General features: G+C 33.6%; 1 protein-coding gene and 1 long non-coding RNA gene across 2 annotated transcripts in view; one reads left to right on the plus strand and one right to left on the minus strand.

Annotated features, from left to right (window-relative positions):
• LOC108750138 (lachesin-like) overlaps positions 1-22,208 on the plus strand; it is a 56,556-nt gene that overhangs the window by 24,672 nt on the left and 9,676 nt on the right. The window contains exons 4-5 of the mRNA XM_018489399.1: positions 4,105-4,254; positions 4,788-4,938. Coding sequence (XP_018344901.1) covers positions 4,105-4,254; positions 4,788-4,938 — 301 coding nt within the window. The remainder of the gene's footprint in view (positions 1-4,104; positions 4,255-4,787; positions 4,939-22,208) is intronic.
• Positions 6,571-22,208, minus strand: part of LOC108750158 — a 22,380-nt gene continuing 6,742 nt past the window's right edge. The window contains exon 3 of the long non-coding RNA XR_001939416.1: positions 6,571-6,756. This is a non-coding gene — a long non-coding RNA (uncharacterized LOC108750158). The remainder of the gene's footprint in view (positions 6,757-22,208) is intronic.

Genomic DNA, 22,208 nt, shown 5'->3' on the forward strand with positions numbered 1-22,208 from the left:
ATATATATATATATATATATGTATACATATCTTAAAAATATATATTTACAATATCTAAATACACATACGTGTAAAAAAAATTACAAATTTTACTTAAGATATCTTTTTATATATCTTATTGTTCCAACGACAATTACTTACATATATTAGCATGGATATACGGAAGCATTAATAATTAATTCTCGAAAATGATATATCGTAATGTAACTTTATTACACATAACTAAATTTAAAAAAAATAATTTTTAATTTTGGTTAAAAAAAATTAAAATTTTAGAAAAGTACAGATGGCAGGGGTATTTTGTTAAACAAAAAAATAAAAAAAATTTTTTACAATTTTAACTCTTGAAACTGTACAATTTATTTAAAAATTTTTTTTCTATCTTTTATATTTCCGACATTCGGCTCAAAAGAAAAATACCGTTTTTTTCGAAAGAGTGTTTCACCCCTTAAACATGAGTTAGCGCACATATAAAAAAATACGCGTCTCTTAGATTTTCATGTTTTACAACATATTTCATGGAGAATCAAATCGGTTCCGATTTTTTAATTTATTATAAAATAGGGCAAGTTTTATAACTCCGGAACCGGCCTTGTTAGTAGACATATACAGAGTGTTCTGCGTAATTTATGATCCGCACGATTTTTCAGACACTTCCGACAATTAAAAAAAAAATTGAAGAGTGAGTATCCATCTGTTTTACGTAGGCTACAACACGCGATAAAAAAATTTTTTTTAATTTTCTTTTTTATAAGGAAATGAAATTTATCTTAAATTTTTTAAGTAGCACCATATCATTTTTTTTACGATGTAGGAGTCTTCAAGCAAATTTACTCAATGTCGAAATGTCACTTTTATTGATTTTATTGCATATTTTATTAAATAAATACATGTATGTATGTATGTACTCGTATATATGTTCTGTATTACAAGGGCAAGTCAATAATTAGAAAATCTGTCAGAGGGCACTTGCAGTGTCATGCCACATTATTTTTTGACAAGTAGCATCTTTCAGCTGATTATTGTCAAATTTTGAGCGGAGTTCATCGCGTGGTTTCATTTCTGTAGACGATTAAAGTAAACAACCTTTCTATTTTTTGCAAAATGGAAAAAACGAGTTTCGTGCAGTGATCAAACATCTACATATAAAAGGTTAACGCCGAAAGAAATCAAAACCGAGTTGGATAATGTTCATAGCACCAGCGTTTGCGACTGTATACAATTGGTTGAATGAATTAAACGTAGTCGTACATCCATATGTGATGCACCTCGTTCAGGACGTCTAATTGAGGCTGCTACGTCAGAAATCATTGATGAAGTCCACGATATTGTTTTGACTGATTGACGAGTGAAAGTGCACGAGCTTGTTGAGGCCACATGGCACAGTAACTTCAATTTTGCACGAACAATTGGGTATGAAAAAGCTATCAGCAAGATGGGTGCCACGTTTGCTCACTGTGGACCATAAGCACGACCGTGTCACGATTTTAAAATAATGTTTGGAGATGTTTCAACATAATCCAGATGAATTTCTGCGTCGATTCATTACTGTGGACGAAACATGGATCCATTACTTCACACTCGAGACGAAGTGAAAACAATGGACTTCACCATGAAGCTGGATGAACCAGCTCCGAAGAAGGCGAAGACCGTGAAGTCGGCCGGAAAGATAATGGTCATAATTTTTTGGGATGCACGCGGTATAATTCATATCGATTATCTTCCGTCAAAGCAAACGATCAATGGCGATTACTACGCAGCCTTATTGGACCGTTTCAACATCATTTTAAAGAAAAAAATGTCCCCATTTGGCGAAGAAGAAAATGCTCTTCCATCAAGACAATGCGGGTTAACATGTGCCCGGCACCGATGGCCAAATTCAATGAATTCCTTTACGAATTGCTTCCCCATCCAGCATATTCACCAGATTTAGCCCCCTGTGACTATTTCCTGTTTCCAAGCCTGAAGAAATGGTTCGGAGGAAAGAGATTCACCACCAAAGAACAGCTCATCGCCGAAACAGAGACTTATTTTGAAGAGTTGGATAAATCATATTATTCAGACGGCTTGAAAAAATTGGAGAATCGTTGGATTAAGTGTATCGAGCTGAAAGGAGACTATGTTGAGAAATAAAAATAAATTGATAAAAAAAAATGTATTTACTATGTTTTTCTAAAAACTTATTTACTTGCCCTCGTATTATCAGTACTCGATTTTAAGTACTGCTGTTACAAATAATATTACAAATTTGATATTAAGTATCAATAAAATCAATAGTATATTAATAAAAGTGACATTTCGGTAGTAATTTGAATTTATCTTGAAGACTCCTACAATATTATAAAAAATGGTATGGTGTTATTTAAAAAATTTAAGACGGTTTTGATTTCTTATGAAAAACAAATTTTTTTTATTACATGTTGTAGCTTGTAAAACAAATAAATATACATCTTCTAATTTTCTTTTTAACTGTCGAAAGTATCTGAAAAATCGTTCATTACGCTAAACATTCTGTACATTTATTTATTATATGATTTATTATATGGCTTTTTGAGGGAACTATCCATGATTTTGGTTTGAAAATCCCAGCGATCTAAAAGTTATTCAATTTTTAAAGTTTAAATTTGCAATATTGATATTTCCGTAGAGTTATATAAAGTCATTTTAATGAAGTTGATGCTAAAAATAACGATATAAAACAAATAAAAAAAATCCGATAGATAACCCGCAAAATGCATAATTTCTGTATAGAAAGTGCTCATGAGTATTATTAAATAAAGAAAAAGTAAAACTTCAATTTTTTCTTTCTCAATTCTACTACCAATCAAGGGCAATGTCTTAGATAGTAGAGATGAATTCGAAATTCTTGAATAATATTATAGATGCTGTACAGCACCAGCATTACTCAATATTGGTAAGATAATTAAGTACTACTAATATCTTAGTTAACATATGTAGTTGCTTGGTCGCGTTAAAGTGCGAATTATTATCGAAGTCTGAGAGGATGAGAATGAATCCTTCCCCAATTACATTTACTATTATTGTCGTTTTATTATCGATTTTCTCATGTCGGAGGTTAAAATCGTAAAATTATTCTTTTGCATGAAGATTTTTTTTTGCCTATAGAAATTAATCCGTGCGAATATAGAAAACTATTAAAATGTGAATTTTCTTTTTTCATCCGATATCTAATTCAAACGTTTAATAGTCGTTAATGAAGAATTAGATATGATGTCAAGAAAAATCCTAAATGCTTATCGATATTTTTCACTGAGAACGGTAATCATTATTCCGAGGATTAACTTGGAGACAGGGAGAAAGTGATTGGAATGAGAGCAAGTTTGTGGTGAATCGAGAGAACTAAAAACTTTCTGAACCAGTATTCTTCGCGGATATGTAGATTGACTAAGAATGTAATATACGAACAGGGATGTAATGAACAAGCAATTTCGTTGAAATAAGTTCCTCTTTGTGAACTGACCTCGAAGGTGGGTGGAACGTGAGAGCAAAACTACAACCGAGAGTTCCTTATATAGTATCTCGATTTGTATGCGTATATGTTATATAGAAATCAAGAGAGAGAAAGAGAGAGAGAGAGAGAGAGAGAGAGAGAGAGAAGCTCGATTGTCGCGTAGATTGCCGCATTCACGTTTGAGTCTCTCGAGTTACTAGAACTGGTCGAAGTAACTGCCTCATATCTTGTTTGTGCGATCAGGTATCCTTGAATTCATAGCGTGGCCGTATAGTCGCACTATTTGCAGGGGATTTATTTTATTACGTTTACTTTTTCAATGTCGATAGAGAGCTTTCTTTACGGAGAGCTTATTTACTATCGGTGGTCTCCATAATTTAAGCGTATGACTTTTCGTTTTTGTTTCTCTCAGTTCGCCAGTCAAATCAGTGTCTGATATTAAAACATTTCCATATTGAATAAACTTTCGCTTCGCGTTGCTCCTTAATCGGAAATGTAGTAATAGTAATCTAATATTATATAATAGAGTTCTGTTGTTTCGTGCTTTATTGTTTGCTCGTTGTTTGAAGCGAACGGAATTGCGATCGATCGTTTTTTCGCGGCATGATAAAATGTTTCTTTTATGTACGCAGGTGGTAGCACTTTCGAGAAGCACGATCACTACAACGGTTCACTGCTGCATTTCTATCGTGTCGAAAGGCGACAAATGGGGGCGTATCTCTGCATTGCTAGCAACGACGTGCCGCCAGCGGTTAGCAAACGGGTGACACTCGCTGTGAATTGTAAGCTCCTTTCGCTCGCACGATTCGTTCTCCAATCCATTTCAATCTGATTTACAAATTACGGAAAATAATTTGCTAATATTTTTCATATAATCAAGACACGTTATCGCGATTCAAAAGAGAAAACAGTTAAGGAAAGCTTCGAAAATGAGACAAACTTATAAAAAGAAGAAAATAAAAATTTGATTTATTTCACGAATATATATACAGTAATTTAACAAAAATGGAACTCCTTGTTTCTCTCCATACAATTTCTAAAATATTTCTAAAATCTATATTCGAATACTTATTCTGGATATAATATTAGTTTCAAAAGCTATTATTTTACGCCTTGAAAACTTGTGCTTAAGCTTCAATTATGCGATGGAAATAAAAGGAAATTTTTTGCCAAAAAAGCTTGATTTCGACATGCATATTCAGAAAAGAATTAAATTTTCATTTCCTTCTTAAAACGAGCTCTATCTTTGAGATTTCCTTCGTACATTTGTAAAAAACTTCTGCTCTCATTTCCTAAACTCATTTTATTTCCATAGTCGCACCCGTCGTAAAAGCACCTAACCAGTTATTGGGCGCTCCTTTGGGTACAGACGTGCAGCTCGAGTGCTACGTCGAAGCGTTTCCGAATACGATCAATTATTGGGTAAAGAATCAACGAGGCACGGAAGACGAAATGTTATTGGAAGGGTGAGTTCTCATTCGTTATTTTCTTAAATGAATAATCATATGTGATAATATAGTTTAAGATATCAAGTATTCATATAAAATATGCTACTACAATATTGCGGAATAACTATAAAAGGATTATGTTTAGTTTCTTATGTAAATTAAGGTTCCGGGTCGTTGAGATATAGCTAATGGATTTGATTGTAAGGCATTCAAAAAGGATAAAAAAATTTCATAAACACAGCCTTTACATCTTATAGTGATTCCTTATAATGATTCTCCTAAGTGTTAGAGCTTTCCAAAGTTTGCTATTATGAATACGAGGTGTGATCAAAAAGTAAGGTGACTTTTCATTTTTATAAAAAAATATTTATTTATTCATCCAAAATTATGTTATCCCCTTCAAAATAATCCCCCTCTGATACAATGCACTTGTGCCAGCGTTTTTTCCAGTCGTCAAAACACTTCTGAAATGCACTTTTGGGTATTGCCTTGAGCTCCTCCAGCGATGCAGCCTTAATCTCCTCAATCGTCGCAAATCTTCGTCCTTTCATGGGCCTTTTCAATTTTGGGAAAAGGAAAAAGTCGCAGGGGGCCAAGTCTGGTGAATACGGTGGCTGAGGCATGATGATAGTATTGTTTTTGGCCAAAAAACTACTCACTAGTAACGACGTTTTGGAACGCAGTTTTGGAACGAATTTCGCTGACACACGTGTCATACCCAAAACATCCGTTAAAATTGATTGGCATGAGCCAAACGATATGTTAAGATCATCAGCTATTTCTCTAATCGTGATTCGACGATTTTTCAACACAATTTCTTTCACTTCCTGAACATTTTCGTCGGTTTTTGACGTGCTGGGGCGTCCAGAGCGAGGTTCATCGTTAACATTTTCTCGGCCCTCTTGGAATAACTTATACCATTTATAAACATTTTTTTTGCTCAAAGTTGACTCACCGTACGCCACTGTCAACATTTCAAGAGTTTTTGAACACTTAATACCATTTTTTACACAAAAATTAATACAAACTCTCTGCTCCATTATTTTCAAAAGCAAAAAATCGCCGAGCACGCAAACACGAGTCTAACCTTTATACCTCTCACATAAAAACAACACATGCTATATAGTCAAAACTGTGAACATATGATCGTGACGAGTGTACCAATACAACAACAAAAAATTTTTTAAATTAGAGTGTACAGAGCGCGCGAAATTCAAAAAGTCACCTTACTTTTTTATCACACCTCGTATGTACGTGGTGTGCAGATAAAGTTCGGTGAATTTTATGAGAAAATAGACACAACTTAATTAATATACAAATGATCCTTTTTGTTCTTCAAAGTAATCCCCATAAAGACAATACATTTCTGATAACGTTCAACGTTGTTATACAACTTGTGGAAACTCAATAAAAATACATTTTTGAATATCATCTTAAGTTTTGTTATCACACAATTCTAAGTAGAACGAATAGTGTGCAGAAATCATAATAACATCATAAAGGTATCATGATCTTATTTGTTATAAGTTTATTTTTAAGTACCAAATGTCATTATGACCTATAACACAGGCCGACAAAATTTAGGGGAGGGTCTTGTGCTTTGAATTTCGAAAAATGTTGTAGGATTTTGATGCGCTGAAAACGACTACGTTGTTCGTTTTTTTCTATCACCCTCCATTTGTTAAATAATCGCAAAAACAGTTTTTTCCGGAAGTAACTTCTTTATTAATTTTTCGTGATTAAACAAAAAATTATATCGATGTCTGTTTTGCGGCATTTAACTTAGAAATGTTCCAACAATACTAAAAATATTTTGTCAATACTTATAAAAATATTCTAATCACAAACAAAAAACTTTGGAAAAATTGTAAAAAAACCGGAAAAAATTGACAAATTTTGAAATATAAAACCAAACAATTTGAAAGAAAAAAATTGTAAAAAATATCTGACAATTATACTTATAGCTGTATGTATTTAATTTAAATTCTTTTTTTTTTTTTTAAACTAATTTCTGACTATTTGTTCAGAAGTTATCGAATTTAAAACGCCAAAGCAGCTCGCGCATCACTTACAGTGCGTTCTTTCGAGTCTGACACATAATTACCGAATACAAGAGCATGTTGTTCAGTCTTTTTTAGTCACTGATTTCAAACCTGAAGTAAAAAATATATAATTCAAAATGACGGATTTAATATAGAGAACAAAAATTTTTAAAAATCCATACATGAAAATCGATATTTGGTGATTTTATAAGTCTCTGATTACTTATATTGTAATCACAATTGTTGAATTGAAAATATAATAGCAGATCCAATGGCAATGAATGATAAGTATTATCCATCCTATATATATCATGTGGAGATATCATCTTATTATAATAAGTCTGTAGATAATCAAAATAGTAGTTTCCGTACAATCGCAAAGGTCAAGCAAGGCTAGCCGCGATATGCGATAGCTTCGGATGGGTGATCGCTTAAAAGAGTCATAAAATTAATTTAAAATAATAATTCAGGAAAAAATATTTTTTGTTACACACCCAATAGTTACTATTCGCCAAATTACAGTTGACCAATAGTTACTATTGTTCAATAGTATCATTGATTCATATTTCAATCATATTTTTTTATAACGAATGTGTATACGTATGTTTAACGAAGATTCAGAGTGATAAACAGAGCAGTAATCGTATAACGATGGTTGCTCGATCCTGTAACAGGTGATACTAAATACAATGTTAATAAAATAAAAACAAATGTTTTCATATTTGAGTGAGATGGAACGATAATGTAAGCCACTGAATTAAAGATATCGATATTTGATATTTGATATTTGGAATTAAAAAGTCTGTATTATCAACATTGATCAAATTTGATCATCGCATCCTTTTAATTTAAAGAAGATTTTTACCAAATATAGAGCTGAAAGTTGTCATCTGAGCCTTTTTCGTGTATCAAATCTCGTTGGGTAATGTTTTTGTGGTTCTTTTCTATGCTATTCGCTTAACAAGGACGAACAATTAAAGTTGATCAATGAGGTTTGATATATGAAAAAAGCCAGAATGTTCATTTTCAGGTTTCTCTCTGCTTTTACAAAGTTTTCGCAAGCGAAACGAACGTTGTCAGAAGTGTATTGTCTCTAGGAGAGATTATCTTGTAGGATATTAAATTTGTCCTGCAAATTTATTGTATAATTATTACATTTGTATATTAATTAAATGATGTTTATTTTCTTATAACATTCACTAAAACTTTTGATCACACACCAATGTACCGATCTTATTTGATTTCTCTACATTCAGGACATTCCTCCCGATGGGTATTACAGATTATACTAAAGACATTAAAATAATATCTGAAATGTATTTGATATAGTTCATTAATTCGTTTAAGTTCTTGAACGCGATCTGTGTCGTTAGAAAAATTCAGATATAATTGTAATGACGGTGATGCCTTTGAATGTGTCATACGACATTTAGGATATGCCCAAAATCTTGATTATCCATATGCTAGCAAGAGCAACGATGTTTTTCTAATTTTAAAGGCATACTTCTTTAAGGACCACGAAACGCATTGGTCACAACGCAGCAATGTTATGATTTTATAAATCTCGAAATCTCTAACATCTATAAGGCGTCAAATTATACAGGATGTACAAAAAATCAGGAAACGGTCAAATATATCGAAAACAAAGCATTTTTAAGAAAAATGTTTCAGACAAAAGTTGTAGAGTTTAAAAAGATCTATTCACTAATCACATCCGCTTGATCTTGGATGCCGTCGCCAAGTTCAGATCAAGGTCAAATTGACTTTTTTAAAATGGGAAACCCTATTTTAAATGCCAGAATCTAATAGCTGGTATCAAAAGCTTTCCAAACACTATAATAAAGTTATTTTTCATTACATACTTTTCGAGTTTTAAGGCTTGAAAGTTACTGTTATCATCGGCATTATCATTACGCAAGATATTCGACCGATGGATAAAACTTCTTAAATGTTGTTCAGGATCATGTTCTGAATAACATTTGTCAAGATAAAGGCCATTGGTTGTACCTCTTATTTTCATTTTTAAATAGAAATAAATTTTTAATTCAAAAATGAAAATAACGTGTATTAATTCCAATGGTCTTGATCTTAACAAATGTTATCCAAAACATGATCCTGAACAATATTACAACTTTAAATACAAAGCGCCTTCCCGGTCCGAGTGTTAAGATGTTGAACTACTATCTAATATACATTCAATTAAATTGAATTAATATTTCAGAAATAAATTGAGAGCCGATGAAATTATCGGATTCACACAATCAATCTGAAACAAATAATCCCCCCAAATTCTCCCAAATCTTAAAAAACTGTAATAAACTTATTGCGAAAAATATTGCCTCGGCCGGGAGTTAAGGTCTCGGTAGTCTAAAGGCTCAGGACGCTCGCATGGAATGCAAGAGATCCGGATTCAACTCCCAGCTGAGGCAATATTTTTCGCAATAAGTTTATTACAGTTTTTTAAGATTTGTAAGAATTTGGGGGGATTATTTGTTTCAGATTGATTATGTGAATCCGATAATTTCATCGGCTCTCAATTTATTTCTGAAATATTAATTCAATTTAATTGAATGTATATTAGATAGTAGTTCAACATCTTAACACTCGGACCGGGAAGGCGCTTTGTATTTAAAGTTGTAATATTTATATAGACGGTCTTGTTTCCAATCATATTCTGAACAATATTCAAAAGGTTTTAACCGTCGATCGAACACCTTGCATTGGTGGTTTAGTAAATGTCGAGGCTTATAACTCGAAAAGTACTTAATAAAAAATAACTTTATTATAGTGTTTTGAAAAGCTCTTGATACCAGCTATTAGATTCAAAAAGTAGGGTGTTCTATTTAAAAAAGTCAATTTGACCTTGACCTAACCTTGGCGACGCCATTCAAGGTCAAGCGGATGTGATCAGTAAATAGATCTTTTTAAACCTACAACTTTTGTCTAAAACATTTTTCTCAAAAAAACTTTGCTTTCGCGAAATATTCAACCGTTTTCAGACTTTTGATACATCCTGTATATAAAATTTCAGCAAAGGTGTTAAAGTTTTTTAACAAGATAATATTATAGGAAAGTTTTGTTTTAAAAATATTACATATAATAATTGTGATAATTTAAAATAACCAATCACTAAATAGCACCATATTTTTTCTGATTAAGATTTAAAGTTGACTAATAAATTTATATAAAAATTTGTTAATTGACAATCAATTGTTATTAATTATTATTGAACGATCATTATATTTAAAAAATTACTATGTTGAACTTTTGTGAATTTCTGAATATAACCGATGTAGAAGATAGACGTGTCTATGTCTTCAATATTGCTACAATAACATAAATAAAGTAACTATTCAAATTTTATTTCCGAAATCAGAAAAAAGTAATACCATTTAGCGATTATGTTTTAATATTACATGTATGATTTAATGTTATAATACATTTAAATTATCACAATTATCGCGATGTATTAGTATTTTTATTACATTTCGTTTCTTCTATACTATATATACATATATTCCGGATGTCCCATTCTAAATAGTACATTAAGATTTTTCGAAAACTATGGATACGAAAAAATGTTTTAATGGAACATAAAATGTTCTATTAAAACAAATGGATGTGATCTTGACTTGATCTTGGCGACGCTATCCAAGGTCAAATTAATGTTATCACCTTATGTTCCTCTCCGAATACAACTTTTGTTTAAAACATTTTTCCGTATCTACTTTAGTTCTCGAGAAATGTTAGCATTATTTAAAAATAAGATACCTTATATATAGAATGTCTCAAACATACGTTTGTCTTTAAAATGACATATTCTTGACATAATTCTAAGACAATTCTTCCTTTGCAAAAATTTTATGCGTAGCTTAGTTTTTGAATTATAAACGAAAATAGTGAGCGAATTATGGATTGCGTACGGAAAATAGGCAATGCATTGTCCGACGCGGGTACTCAGCTACTTGCTACGCGTGAAACGCATAACACGACCAAACACGATGATACGTGCACGTACACACGTACCCCTCCCCCACTCTTCCCCTCCTTCCCTGCCTCTCTCATCCTTTCCCTGCCTCTCTCCCTCCCTCCCCTTTCCTTCCTCCCTCCATCGCTCCCTTCCACCCTCCCTTCAATTCTGCTTCGTAGTCTGCGGAAAGACCGTTTGCAGAAGCTGCAAACAAACCGCATTATCATCATGCAAGGTGAAGTATATATCGCTGTGTGAAGCCATCAGAGAGGGACGATATATCCAGACCCTGTGCAAATTCTTTGGACTAGATGTCGAGACCTACGACATGTTTGAAAACAACCAGTCTGCCATAGCAGTGGCTTCGAAGATACAAAGACAAAGAGGGACAAGTCAATCGACATTAAGTGTCATTTAGTAAAAGAAGCGATCAGAAATGGAGAGATACAATTGAAATACATCAAAAGCCAAGACAATATAGCTGATATACTGACGAAACCATTGAATGCAGCAACATTCGTCGGCATCAGAAAGAAGAAGGGAGTCATTGACCTATTATAAATCTATCCGAAATCAAAATTCAAAGAGTGTAGGAATCTGTCAATTTTCCTTTCTTAGATTTAATAGTGGCTGCAAGTCTTTTACTTTGTCTGTAATATAATGGTATGTTTTTATTTAATTATATATTATTATTTTATGTTCATTTTGTACACGCGCGCTAGTACTGTAACGCGGTCTTATCGATCTAATTTTAGCGCGCCATCTAAACTTTGTAGCATCGTGTGCAACTTTTTCCTTTTCGCGCCCTACGTCAGACATATTGTTTGATCCCTTGCTCTTTTCGTGTGTGCAACATTATTCAAATTACGTTGTATAATTTAAATGCATTAAAGCGTATATATTGAACTGTTTTTGTGCTCACCTGCCAAATATCTCATCCTTGTGCGGATCAACCATAAATCTAACACATATCCTGTAATTGGCTGAAACTTTCGCATTGAGAATGCGATTATTATAAAAGCGACAAATTGTAAAAACATAATTTTTAAAGGAAAAAATGGGCATCCAAGGGCACAGCAGCACTTGAAAAGCGCTAAAAAAGCGTTTATATTTTTTAGCAATTTGTTAACGCTTTGTAAGCACTAAGTGCTACTTGGGTATGTCATATTTTACAACATGCTTTACATGTAAAAATATATTGTAAAACCTATACCTGTTTTTTTTCATTCTAAGAGAACGTTAATTAAGCGGAGTTTAATCCCTCTCTTGGCTTTTCTTTACATTTCTGCAAATACAAAATATTCCACATAAAAATGTATTGGTCGCTCTGAAAAGAGCGAATTATTTTTGATCGCACTGAAAAAAGCGGATTAAACATTTTACAGCTTAAAATAAGCACCATCTATCCTAACGCAAGCTCTCATGCGTTTCAAAAAGTTTTGCTTGGACGTTTTCCATAACATTTTCTTCAATGGCCAAAATAACATATGGCAATTTCGTATCTAAATCGATATCCTCGAGAAGCGTTTTGTAAATTTCCACTTTACAATATCCCCACAAAAAAAGTCGAGAGAATTGAAATCCGGGGATCTTGTGGCCCAACATATTGGACAATATCGTTCTATCCAGCACCTAGGAAACTGCTCATTCAAGTAATTTGTTACAATTCTGGCGTTGTATGGTCCAGCACCGTCTTATTAAAAAACAATTTTGTTTCTATCTAATAACGGTACTTTTTTTTAAGAAATCTGGAAGTTTTCTTTTAGAAATTCCACGTATCTTTCGCTAGTTAAGATATCCGGAAGAACAACTAGTCCTAATATTTCAGTTCCCATAGTTCCAACCCACATTTCTCTTCCAACGATTTTGGAAGCTTTTGAGTCGTGTGGCTGTGGGATTTTCGTCGCTTCACATATGCATGTTGTGCGAATTGAAAACAATCGTGTGAATAGCGATTCATCATTGAATATCGCACGAGAAGGAAATGTGGGATCTGTTTTTCTCAAAAAATATTCGCAGAACATTCTTTTTACTCGGTTATTTCCAGGTTACAAATGTTTTACGCGGGTATAATAGAATGCATGCACTTTTTTTCTTGCAATATCCTATATATGGTACAGTTGCTCGTGACAAATTGTGTTCTCGAGCAACGATCCAAATACTCGGTACAGAATTCCGTTCGAAAGCACGTAAAACTGCCTCCATATTCCGCAAATTTCTTGTTTCGCAATCTCTTCCAATATCATATTTATTTGACAGGACATTGCCAATTTCGTAAAGTCTTTGAGCTGCTCGAAGTATGACGGATGTCTCGATTTGGATACAATCCGACGTATCGTCTTGTAACCGCGTGATACTGTCCATGGCACTCGCCAAGTGCCATCATCATAATACTCTTCGTTCATGTACGCCATATCATCTTGACGACATCCTTTTAATAATTCAAGAATTCCTCTTTTTCTTCGATCAATGAATCTCCGGAATTGAAGGATTATTGAGTGCAGTATCAATCGCTTCATTCTTTTTATATCGCGATCATCGCGGGGGATTGATTCCCCCGTCGCGTCCCCCTTGATGGATCGGAGCGTTCGCGAGTCGCGTATCACCACTTTAGATAGTGCAGAAATAAAGAACAAACCTAAGGATCGATTGTTCCACCTTTTGGTAAATTTTACCTGTTGGGTAAGTAGCAAGATTACCCAATCACATGCGCGGATTGCCAAATTTACAATCGGTCCTAAGAAGGATAAATGATGTTTACAGCGGCGCTGTAATCGCGAACACGAACGTACTCAGTAGCAATCTAACCCATTAACTTGTTTACATCGAACCTCTATGTCGAGTAACATATGTAGAATGCGCTCAAGTAATTTTCAACTCGTCGAATAATTAATCGATAGTATTTTATTGTAATTTACCATAATAAAATTATCAAATTTCTCAGTTTGTTATTCGAGTGCTTGTGTAAATCGGTGATATTGATTTGCGATGGAATTTGATTGTGATTACCGTATGCAATGTTTCGTTCTTTGTAGTAATTCTCAGTTGCCAAATCAGTTGATTAATCGGCAGTAATTAAGAGTAGTGAGCCAATAGATTTATTTGTAAAAATCAATCAAGACGCGTGAAAAAATTCATGAACGTATTGATACGCGATACAATTTATAAAAAGAGGAAAACTTCTTATTATTAATTACTGTACACAATATCTTTCTTGAATTTAATTCTCAGAAGATAAATAACTAATGAGTAGTGTGTTGTGTGTGTGATTATTAACAAATTGATAAATTCGTTTATAAATCGATCAAGTGTGCGTGAAACGTTATAAGTAATACAATTAACGTGAAAGACAAAAATTCGTATAAACGTGACGCGTGATGTAAGTAATGTGAAAAACAAAACTAATTGCTATTTGTAGGATTTATGAAAATATCGTTGGAATTTACGGTCACGAAATTATCTTGCCTTTTTCTAGCTCGGCTGAAGATGATATGAAGGTATCTCTATAAGGTAGGAGAGAGAGAGATAAAGAGAGGAGCGGGAGAGAGAGAGGAAACACGTGTATGTGCTCGTATCATCGTGTCACGCGTTTCATGCAAGCAACTGAGCGTTCACGTCGACAGTTGTCACGCCGCCTACGGCTACCTTTCGAACGCGACCCGTAATCCGCTCACTATTTTTGTTTATAATTAAAAAACTAAGCTACATATAAAATTTTGGCAAAGGAAGAATTGTCTTAGAATTATGTCAGGAATACGTCATTTTAAGAATAAATGTTTTGAGACACCCTATATATATAAAATTTTTCAATAAAATCATCGATTTGCGAGATAATCGATTACATAATTTTATTAAAAAAATTTTCGAACAAAAGTTGCATAGTTAAAAGGGGGATACACGATGGAAAAGGTAGATTTGACTTGATCTTGTTAAAATCAGGTCAAGGTTATTAATGTTTTTTTAAATGGAAATCCCTATTTTTCATTACATATCCTTATCTTGAGAGCTTTCCAAAACATTATAATAAAGTTACGTTTCGTTGAGTACTTTCCGAATTATGAAGCTTGAAAGTTACAGTTATTCATGTACGCATGCGCGTGTGAACGGGATTTTTACGCGTGCGCGTTTCCGCGATCTATCCATATTGCTTGACATAAGCTCACGCGCACGGAATTGAGTCCAATCCTTCTCAATTGAATGATTCATTCTTTCCTCTTTTTTTCGTATAGCTTTTTCTTTCAATTTTTTTACATTAATGAGCTTTTTCAAAGCTTTTTTCAAAATGACCGTTTACAGTTCAAATGAAATCGTTGATATTATTCTTGTATTTGGTGAAGCTGGACAAAATTATTGTAGAGCAGAAAGATTGTATCGTAATAGATATCCGTTTAGACGACATTCAAATGCAATGCAGATAAGAAGAATTTTATTACTAGAACGTAGACTAATCCGTAAGAGAAACTGCAAATAAATGTTGAAAATGATGTTAATGATCCGCGTGTATTAGCAATGATAAACTTGAATCCTCATATTTTGACTAGAGAACTGCAACGTAATTTAGGAATTCCTTATATCACTGTGTGAAGGATTTTACAAAGACATAAATTTCATCCCTATCACATCACTTTAACCCAAGATATAAGCGAAAATGATATGAGAGGCTAAGAAGACAATTTTGTCGTTGGGTATTACAAATGATAAGAGAAGATCTAACTTTTTTCCAATATGTTCTCTTCAGTGAAGCCTTATTTCATAACAATAGACACCTCAACAGGCATAACTGTCATTATTGGTCCACATATGTACAATCTTTACTGGATTCAACGTGTTGATAATCAATATCGTTGAAGTTCAAACACTTTATGGGGAATTGTAAATGGATATTTGACTGGTCTATACTTTTTTGATAATCGCTTAAATGAGGACACTTACCTTTCTTTCTTGCAAAATAAATTGTCTGCTTTTAGATGAGGTTGATCTTGCTCGACAAAAAATGTAATAGCAGCAAGATGGTGCGCCACCCCTATTCTCATCATATTATGACGGAATACCTCAATAATATCTTTCATAAAAGATGGATAGGGAAGTATGGATATATTCGATGTCCTGATTTAATTTCATGTGATTTTTTTTGTGGGACTACATAAAAAATATTGTTTATACAAAACTCCGCCTACATCTACAGGAGACATGAAAAATCGAATAATTAATGTTTGTCGTAGCATTCCTCAAAATATTTTAATTTCAACAGTAGAAAATTTTGAGAAATAGTTGAGGTTATGTTTTCAAGAAAATGCAGCTCCATTTGAACATCTTATCAACGACTAAAGACATATTCGAATTGACCTTGCCTTAGTTGGCCGGATTAGTCCCGATCTTGCCTTAATCGGCCGGATCAGTGATCGATCTTGCCTTCTAACTTAACAAGTACTTAACGAAAAGTAACTTTATTAAAGTGTTTTGAAAAGCTCTCGAGATAAGTTACAAGAGTATGTAATAAAAAATAGGGGTTATCGTTTAAAAAAACATTAATTACCATGACCCGATTATGACTAGATCACTCAAGGTCAAATCCACATTTCCATCATGTGTCCCCCTTCAAGCCATACAACTTTCGTTCGAAAAATTTTTCAATAAAATCATTGATTTACGCGCGAGATAATCGACCATATCACTTAAAATGAAATATATATTTATATATAATATATGTATATATAGTGTGTGTGTGTGTGTGTGTGTGTGTGTGTGTGTGTAATATATACACACATTAAATTGGGTCGAAAAAAAAATTGTTTGAAAATCGATTAGCAATTCCCCCCAAAGTTAGCTATGGACCTCAATATGATTTGGGTAAAATTTTATCGAAATTAATTAATATCTTCAGGTTGTCCCTTGATTTTGAAATTAGTACTTATGCATTTCTTGGATATATTTGTCAAAATTCGAAAAAATATTCAAATTTCCATATAATTTAGTTCTATCTGTTTCTTTTTTTATTGTTGAACACGAATCCGAGGTCGCATGCACACATTTCAAAATGGTGGATACAATACTCGTATAACCACATACAGGGTAAATAAAAAAACCCGGATCGGTGAAATTTCGGAAATTAACTATTTCCGGAAGAAATGTTTCTTACAAATGTTGTAGAGTTTAAAATGATCTATTCACTGATCTGGTCAATCTGATGTTGGGTGGCGTTGCCAAAATCAGGTCAAGGTTACACCAATTTTTTTATATAATATTTTAAATAGCATACTCTATTTTTTATTCCAGAATCTAATAGCTGATGATGAGAGCTTTCCAAGACGCTTAATACAATTATTTTTCATTGAATACTTTTCGAGTTATTAAAAATTCATTTTTACATAAAAATGAAAATAAGAGGTACAACCTCCAATAGCCTTAATCTTGACAAAATTATCCAGGACATGATCCTGAAGAACATTCAAGAGGTTTTAGCTGTCGGTCAGACATCTTGCGTAATGCTGTCGACGGTACCTTCGAGCCTTGTAACTTGAAAAGTATTTAATACAACATAACATTATTATTAGTGTTTTAGAAAGCTCTCAACATCTATTACATTCTAAAATAAAAAATAGAGTGTGCTACTTAAATAAAAATCAATGTAAACTTGACGTGATCTTGGCGACTCAAGGTTAGACCGACCAGATCGGTGAATAGGTCATTTAAAACCCTACAACATTTGCAGAAAACATTTCTTCTGAAAATGCTTAGTTTTCTGAGATATTTCACCGATCTGGGACTTTTTACTCATCTTGTATGTCGTCATACGAGGGTCGTTTGAAAAGTCCGTGCAAAGTCACTGCTGATGGCACTACTGGCGCGTATCAAGGTTAGATTTAGTTAGTAGCATCTCTTGGAGGAACACACACCAAGTTACAGCCAGATCGGTCTATTTGTTTGTGTTTGGCATTCATTTGAATCGAGGAAGTCGAGTGATTTTCAATAACGCACCAGCTCACACCTCAGCAGTTGTGGTCGCAAAATTAATGGAATTAGGGTTCCAACTCGTCTCACATCCCCCCTATTCTCCAGACTTGGCTCCCTCGGACTACTATTTGTTCCCCAATATGAAGAAATGGCTGGCGGGAAAAAGATTTTATGGAAACGAGGACGTGATTGCAGAAACAAACCCCCCTCGACTTCCTCGATTCAAATGAATGCCAAACACAAACAAATAGACCGATCTGGCTGTAACTTGGTGTGTGTTCCTCCAAGAGATGCTACTAACTAAATCTAACCTTGATAAGCGCCAGTAGTGCCATCAGCAGTGACTTTGCACGGACTTTTCAAACGACCCTCGTATTGGATCCACTATTTTGAAATGTACTTCTGACCTCGAATTCATGTTCAACGACCAAATGTATTACATTATAATGTATGTTATTATTAATGTATTATGCAGCAATGCATTACAAACGTGTGCGATTGCACACGCGTTATAAATGACCATGTTGCGATCGACCATGTCGCAATTAATTACGTTGCGATTGACTACGAGTTGAAATTGACGTTGCACTTGATCACGTTGCAATTGGTCACATTGCGATTAACCACGTAGCAAATGATAAAGTTGCAAATGACCATCAGTTAGAAATGACCATGTTGTATTTTGCCATAATTTCGCTGTAATTGACCATGTTGCGATTTCTCACGTGTCAGGTAGCGCTGCAATGGTTTATTCTCACTCGACTGGAACGGAATTCAAGTATAGCTCCTTTGAATATTTTTGAAAAATGTCGCAGATTTCAGCTGAGCCTTGTGTTTACAATTACTATAGTTCATCTCGTAGTGGATATATACAAGGTGAAATATTGCCCATAATGGCGACAGCAATTATACTGGAAACAATCAATACAATTTTTGCTTTTATGCACATATCTGAATATAATAGCGATAGAATACAGAAACAATCAATCACATCTTGTCCCAAATTTACGCTCTTACTTCAACCAGCGGAATGCTTCACCTTGTATACTTCTATCATGATTTGACTCATATCCAGATATTCTCTTCATTCATCTTGGCGCACGATCTTCGTGGCATTAATTTGCTGTGGGCGCAGGCGTGTAGTTTTTGAAGAGGCAACGACATTTTTGGAACAATTGCCTCATCTTTGCGTCACACATACCGGCCAAGGTAAAATCATGCATTTCGTTATTGGCCAATTCGCTCTGTACACGGAGCCGTAGACCAACTAACAAAACAAAAAAAGTCGAGTGGTGCTGGAGTTAAGGGCGTAGCGAGTAGGAAATATATGTGTAGACGAAATAAAGTGTTGGATACGAGAAGGGCAAAATTGTCCGCAATCGCGCGCGCGCGCGCGCGTGTGTGTGTGTGTGTGTGTGTGTGAGATTTCCCACCCTCTCTCTCTCTCCCATATAAAATAAAACCTAATGTTTTAAAATTAAATTTCATTTTTCATAGGAAGTTTGAAAGTTGTATAGGACTGCGCTTTACGTGACAGTTATCCATGAACGATTTTACATAGCTTTACAAATTTCCGTACATATCAAAAGTAAAGAACAGTTTCTTTAACGTACATACGTCTATTTAGCGAATATTTTTTTATAATATATCAAAATTTTGGATCCTTTATTGAGTGTGTTCAAGGATCGCACTGTTAGCATGGTCTATCCTTATTTTATATGTAATACACAATAAGGAGTTCTTATAATAAAGATAACCTTATATGATCAATATAATATTAATCAGTAATATTGAATTAGCAAGACTTACAGTATTCATTAATATTTTAAACAGTTTTACAATCTTCCATGGTCAAAATATTTCATTTAAGCTTTACGTTTAATTCTCTATTACACTGTGACATACTGTGATATGGATCCTACTAATGCACGAAAATTAAAATTCAGATTATTGTCACATTACTCTACAATACCTCGATCCATCAATATTTATCATATACAGTCAGTGATATTGTCAGTATTTGTATGAACAATATGGTATTATTGACCGTGTAATAGATCGTATTAGTTAATCGTAAGTTTCAAATGGGTTTCTCATGACTGTCAAAATTTCAGAAAACAAAATCTCGGAAAAATGATATAACCGATCAGAATCATTGAAAAGTTTAGCACATTATACAAACTGCTAAATTTAAATGATTTTTATTGGTCGTATTCCTTTTTCAAGTTTTTATTTTCCGAAATTCCAACTATCATAAAGAAATGTTCTTACTTCATTGAATTATGGCAATAAAAGCGTGAGAACTAATAGCTCTTATTTGCCACATTGAAATAAGCGATCAATCCCAACCTACCATGATTCCACCCATGATTCTAACTATAGGGGGTCTGCGATTTTTCCGTGATTAGAAATAAAAGATGCACCTACAGCACCAACGAGATATTATTAAAGACAGTCGGCGCTTAAGGAAATTCGCGTGACTGTTAAAATTTAAGTGATTAAGAATAAGAAACTAATAAAAGGCGATACTAATTTCATAATTTATTCGTTTCATAAATTTGTACATATATTTAAAATTTAATAATACTTTTTTATTTGAAACTGTGATTTTAATGTTATCATCCCAGTTTGATTTCACTGATAATCAATAGAGGTGATAACTGCTGAGAAAAAATTATAATTTTTCGGTAATATGCAGGGTGTTTGGAATTGAAATGTCAAAACTTTGGGAGCGTGTAGGGAAACAATAAACTAATTGTAAAAAAAACACTCCTATAAAGATATACTTTTCGCTTCATTTTGGAGAAGATCGCAGAAAAGTTAAAACGTAGTTACTTTGTTCTCGCACTGCATCTGAAGTATTATCATCGCTGAAATCATGCACGAAAAAATAATAATTCCATTTTCAGATAAAAATTTGTTTGTTTGTTTACTTCTGTCTTTCGTCAGTTACTCGTCAGAAGTCATCCATTGAATTACTTCTGTCACAATATGCGTACATATTCAATGTTTAATATGTTGATATTGTTTTTTTAATTCATCTTTCTCCATCAAAAATAATGTGGATGGCCAAAGCTATATTTATAAAAAGAGAAATTATTAATCAAAGAAATTATCATGTATGTTCTCATGAAAATCCCACACTATTATAAATGTAACCACGAATTTCCTTTACATGCAAATGAAGCTCGTAGTATGAAATTAAAAGTAATGATTTAACTGAAAATTAAGTTACTTAAATGTAATAAACATTAAATTTTATAAATTTTTATGAAAAATACATTAAATTTCATGTACATGTACATAAATATACTTTTCAGTTATAAATACATTAAATAATGTAATGTCATAAAATTAAGTTTAAATTGTGTAACTTAAAAGTATATTAAATTTCATAAAATTTTTAACAGTGTAGTTTCTAGGATAAATTTGCTGTTAATATTTGGCTCGGAATAACTCTTTAGTGGGATCATTTTTTTTTTATCCGGCAGATTAAATGCAACCAGATTTACAAATTTTTTAGAAACTGACTTCTTTGATTATTTTGAAGATATCCGTCTGCAGCAACAGATTGAAATGTGACTTCAATTTGATGAATGTCCAGCTCATCATGGAAGAGCTATTCGAGTTTGGTTAGACAGACATTATCCATGACGATGGATTAGACATGGAGTCGTATCTTGGCCACCTCGATCACCTGATTTGACCCCACTGAACTTTTCTGTATGGGGAGCCCTGAAACAGGAACTTTATTCACCATTAATCAACTCAAGAGAATAATTGAGAAAGATATTGGTGGATCCATATATTCGTTCGCTTTTTGTTAGTAGTGCAAATTTTTTCCGAATATCTCCGGTTCTGGTTGCCTAATCGGGCAATCCAAATATGTTTTGGAAAGGTAACAGTCCGCTCTTTTCATCTGTCAAATTTGGTTTCATTGGCATTAGTTTTGTTTGTGCTATAGACCTGTGAACATGTCGGAGAATAAGGTGCATTTTCGGCACATTTTACTTTATTACTTCAAGAAAGGCAAGCGAGCTGCGGAGGCCCACCGAAAGATATGCAGCGTATACGGGGACGATGCCTTAACAAAACGTGCCGCTCAGAAATGGTTTGCCAAATTTCGTTCCGGAGATACGAGTCTTGAAGATGGACCCCGCAGCGGTCGGTCCACCGAGGTTGATTCGAATGATATCAAGGCACTGGTTGAGCAAGACCGGACGCTAAAGGTGCGAGAGATTGCGGAGACACTTAAAATAGGTTATGGAACCGTACAAAGGCATTTGCAACAGCTTGGCTACGTGTCCCGCCTCGATGTTTGG

Source organism: Trachymyrmex septentrionalis, unplaced genomic scaffold, assembly GCF_001594115.1.
Source record: "Trachymyrmex septentrionalis isolate Tsep2-gDNA-1 unplaced genomic scaffold, Tsep1.0 scaffold33, whole genome shotgun sequence".
Taxonomy (NCBI): domain Eukaryota; kingdom Metazoa; phylum Arthropoda; class Insecta; order Hymenoptera; family Formicidae; genus Trachymyrmex; species Trachymyrmex septentrionalis.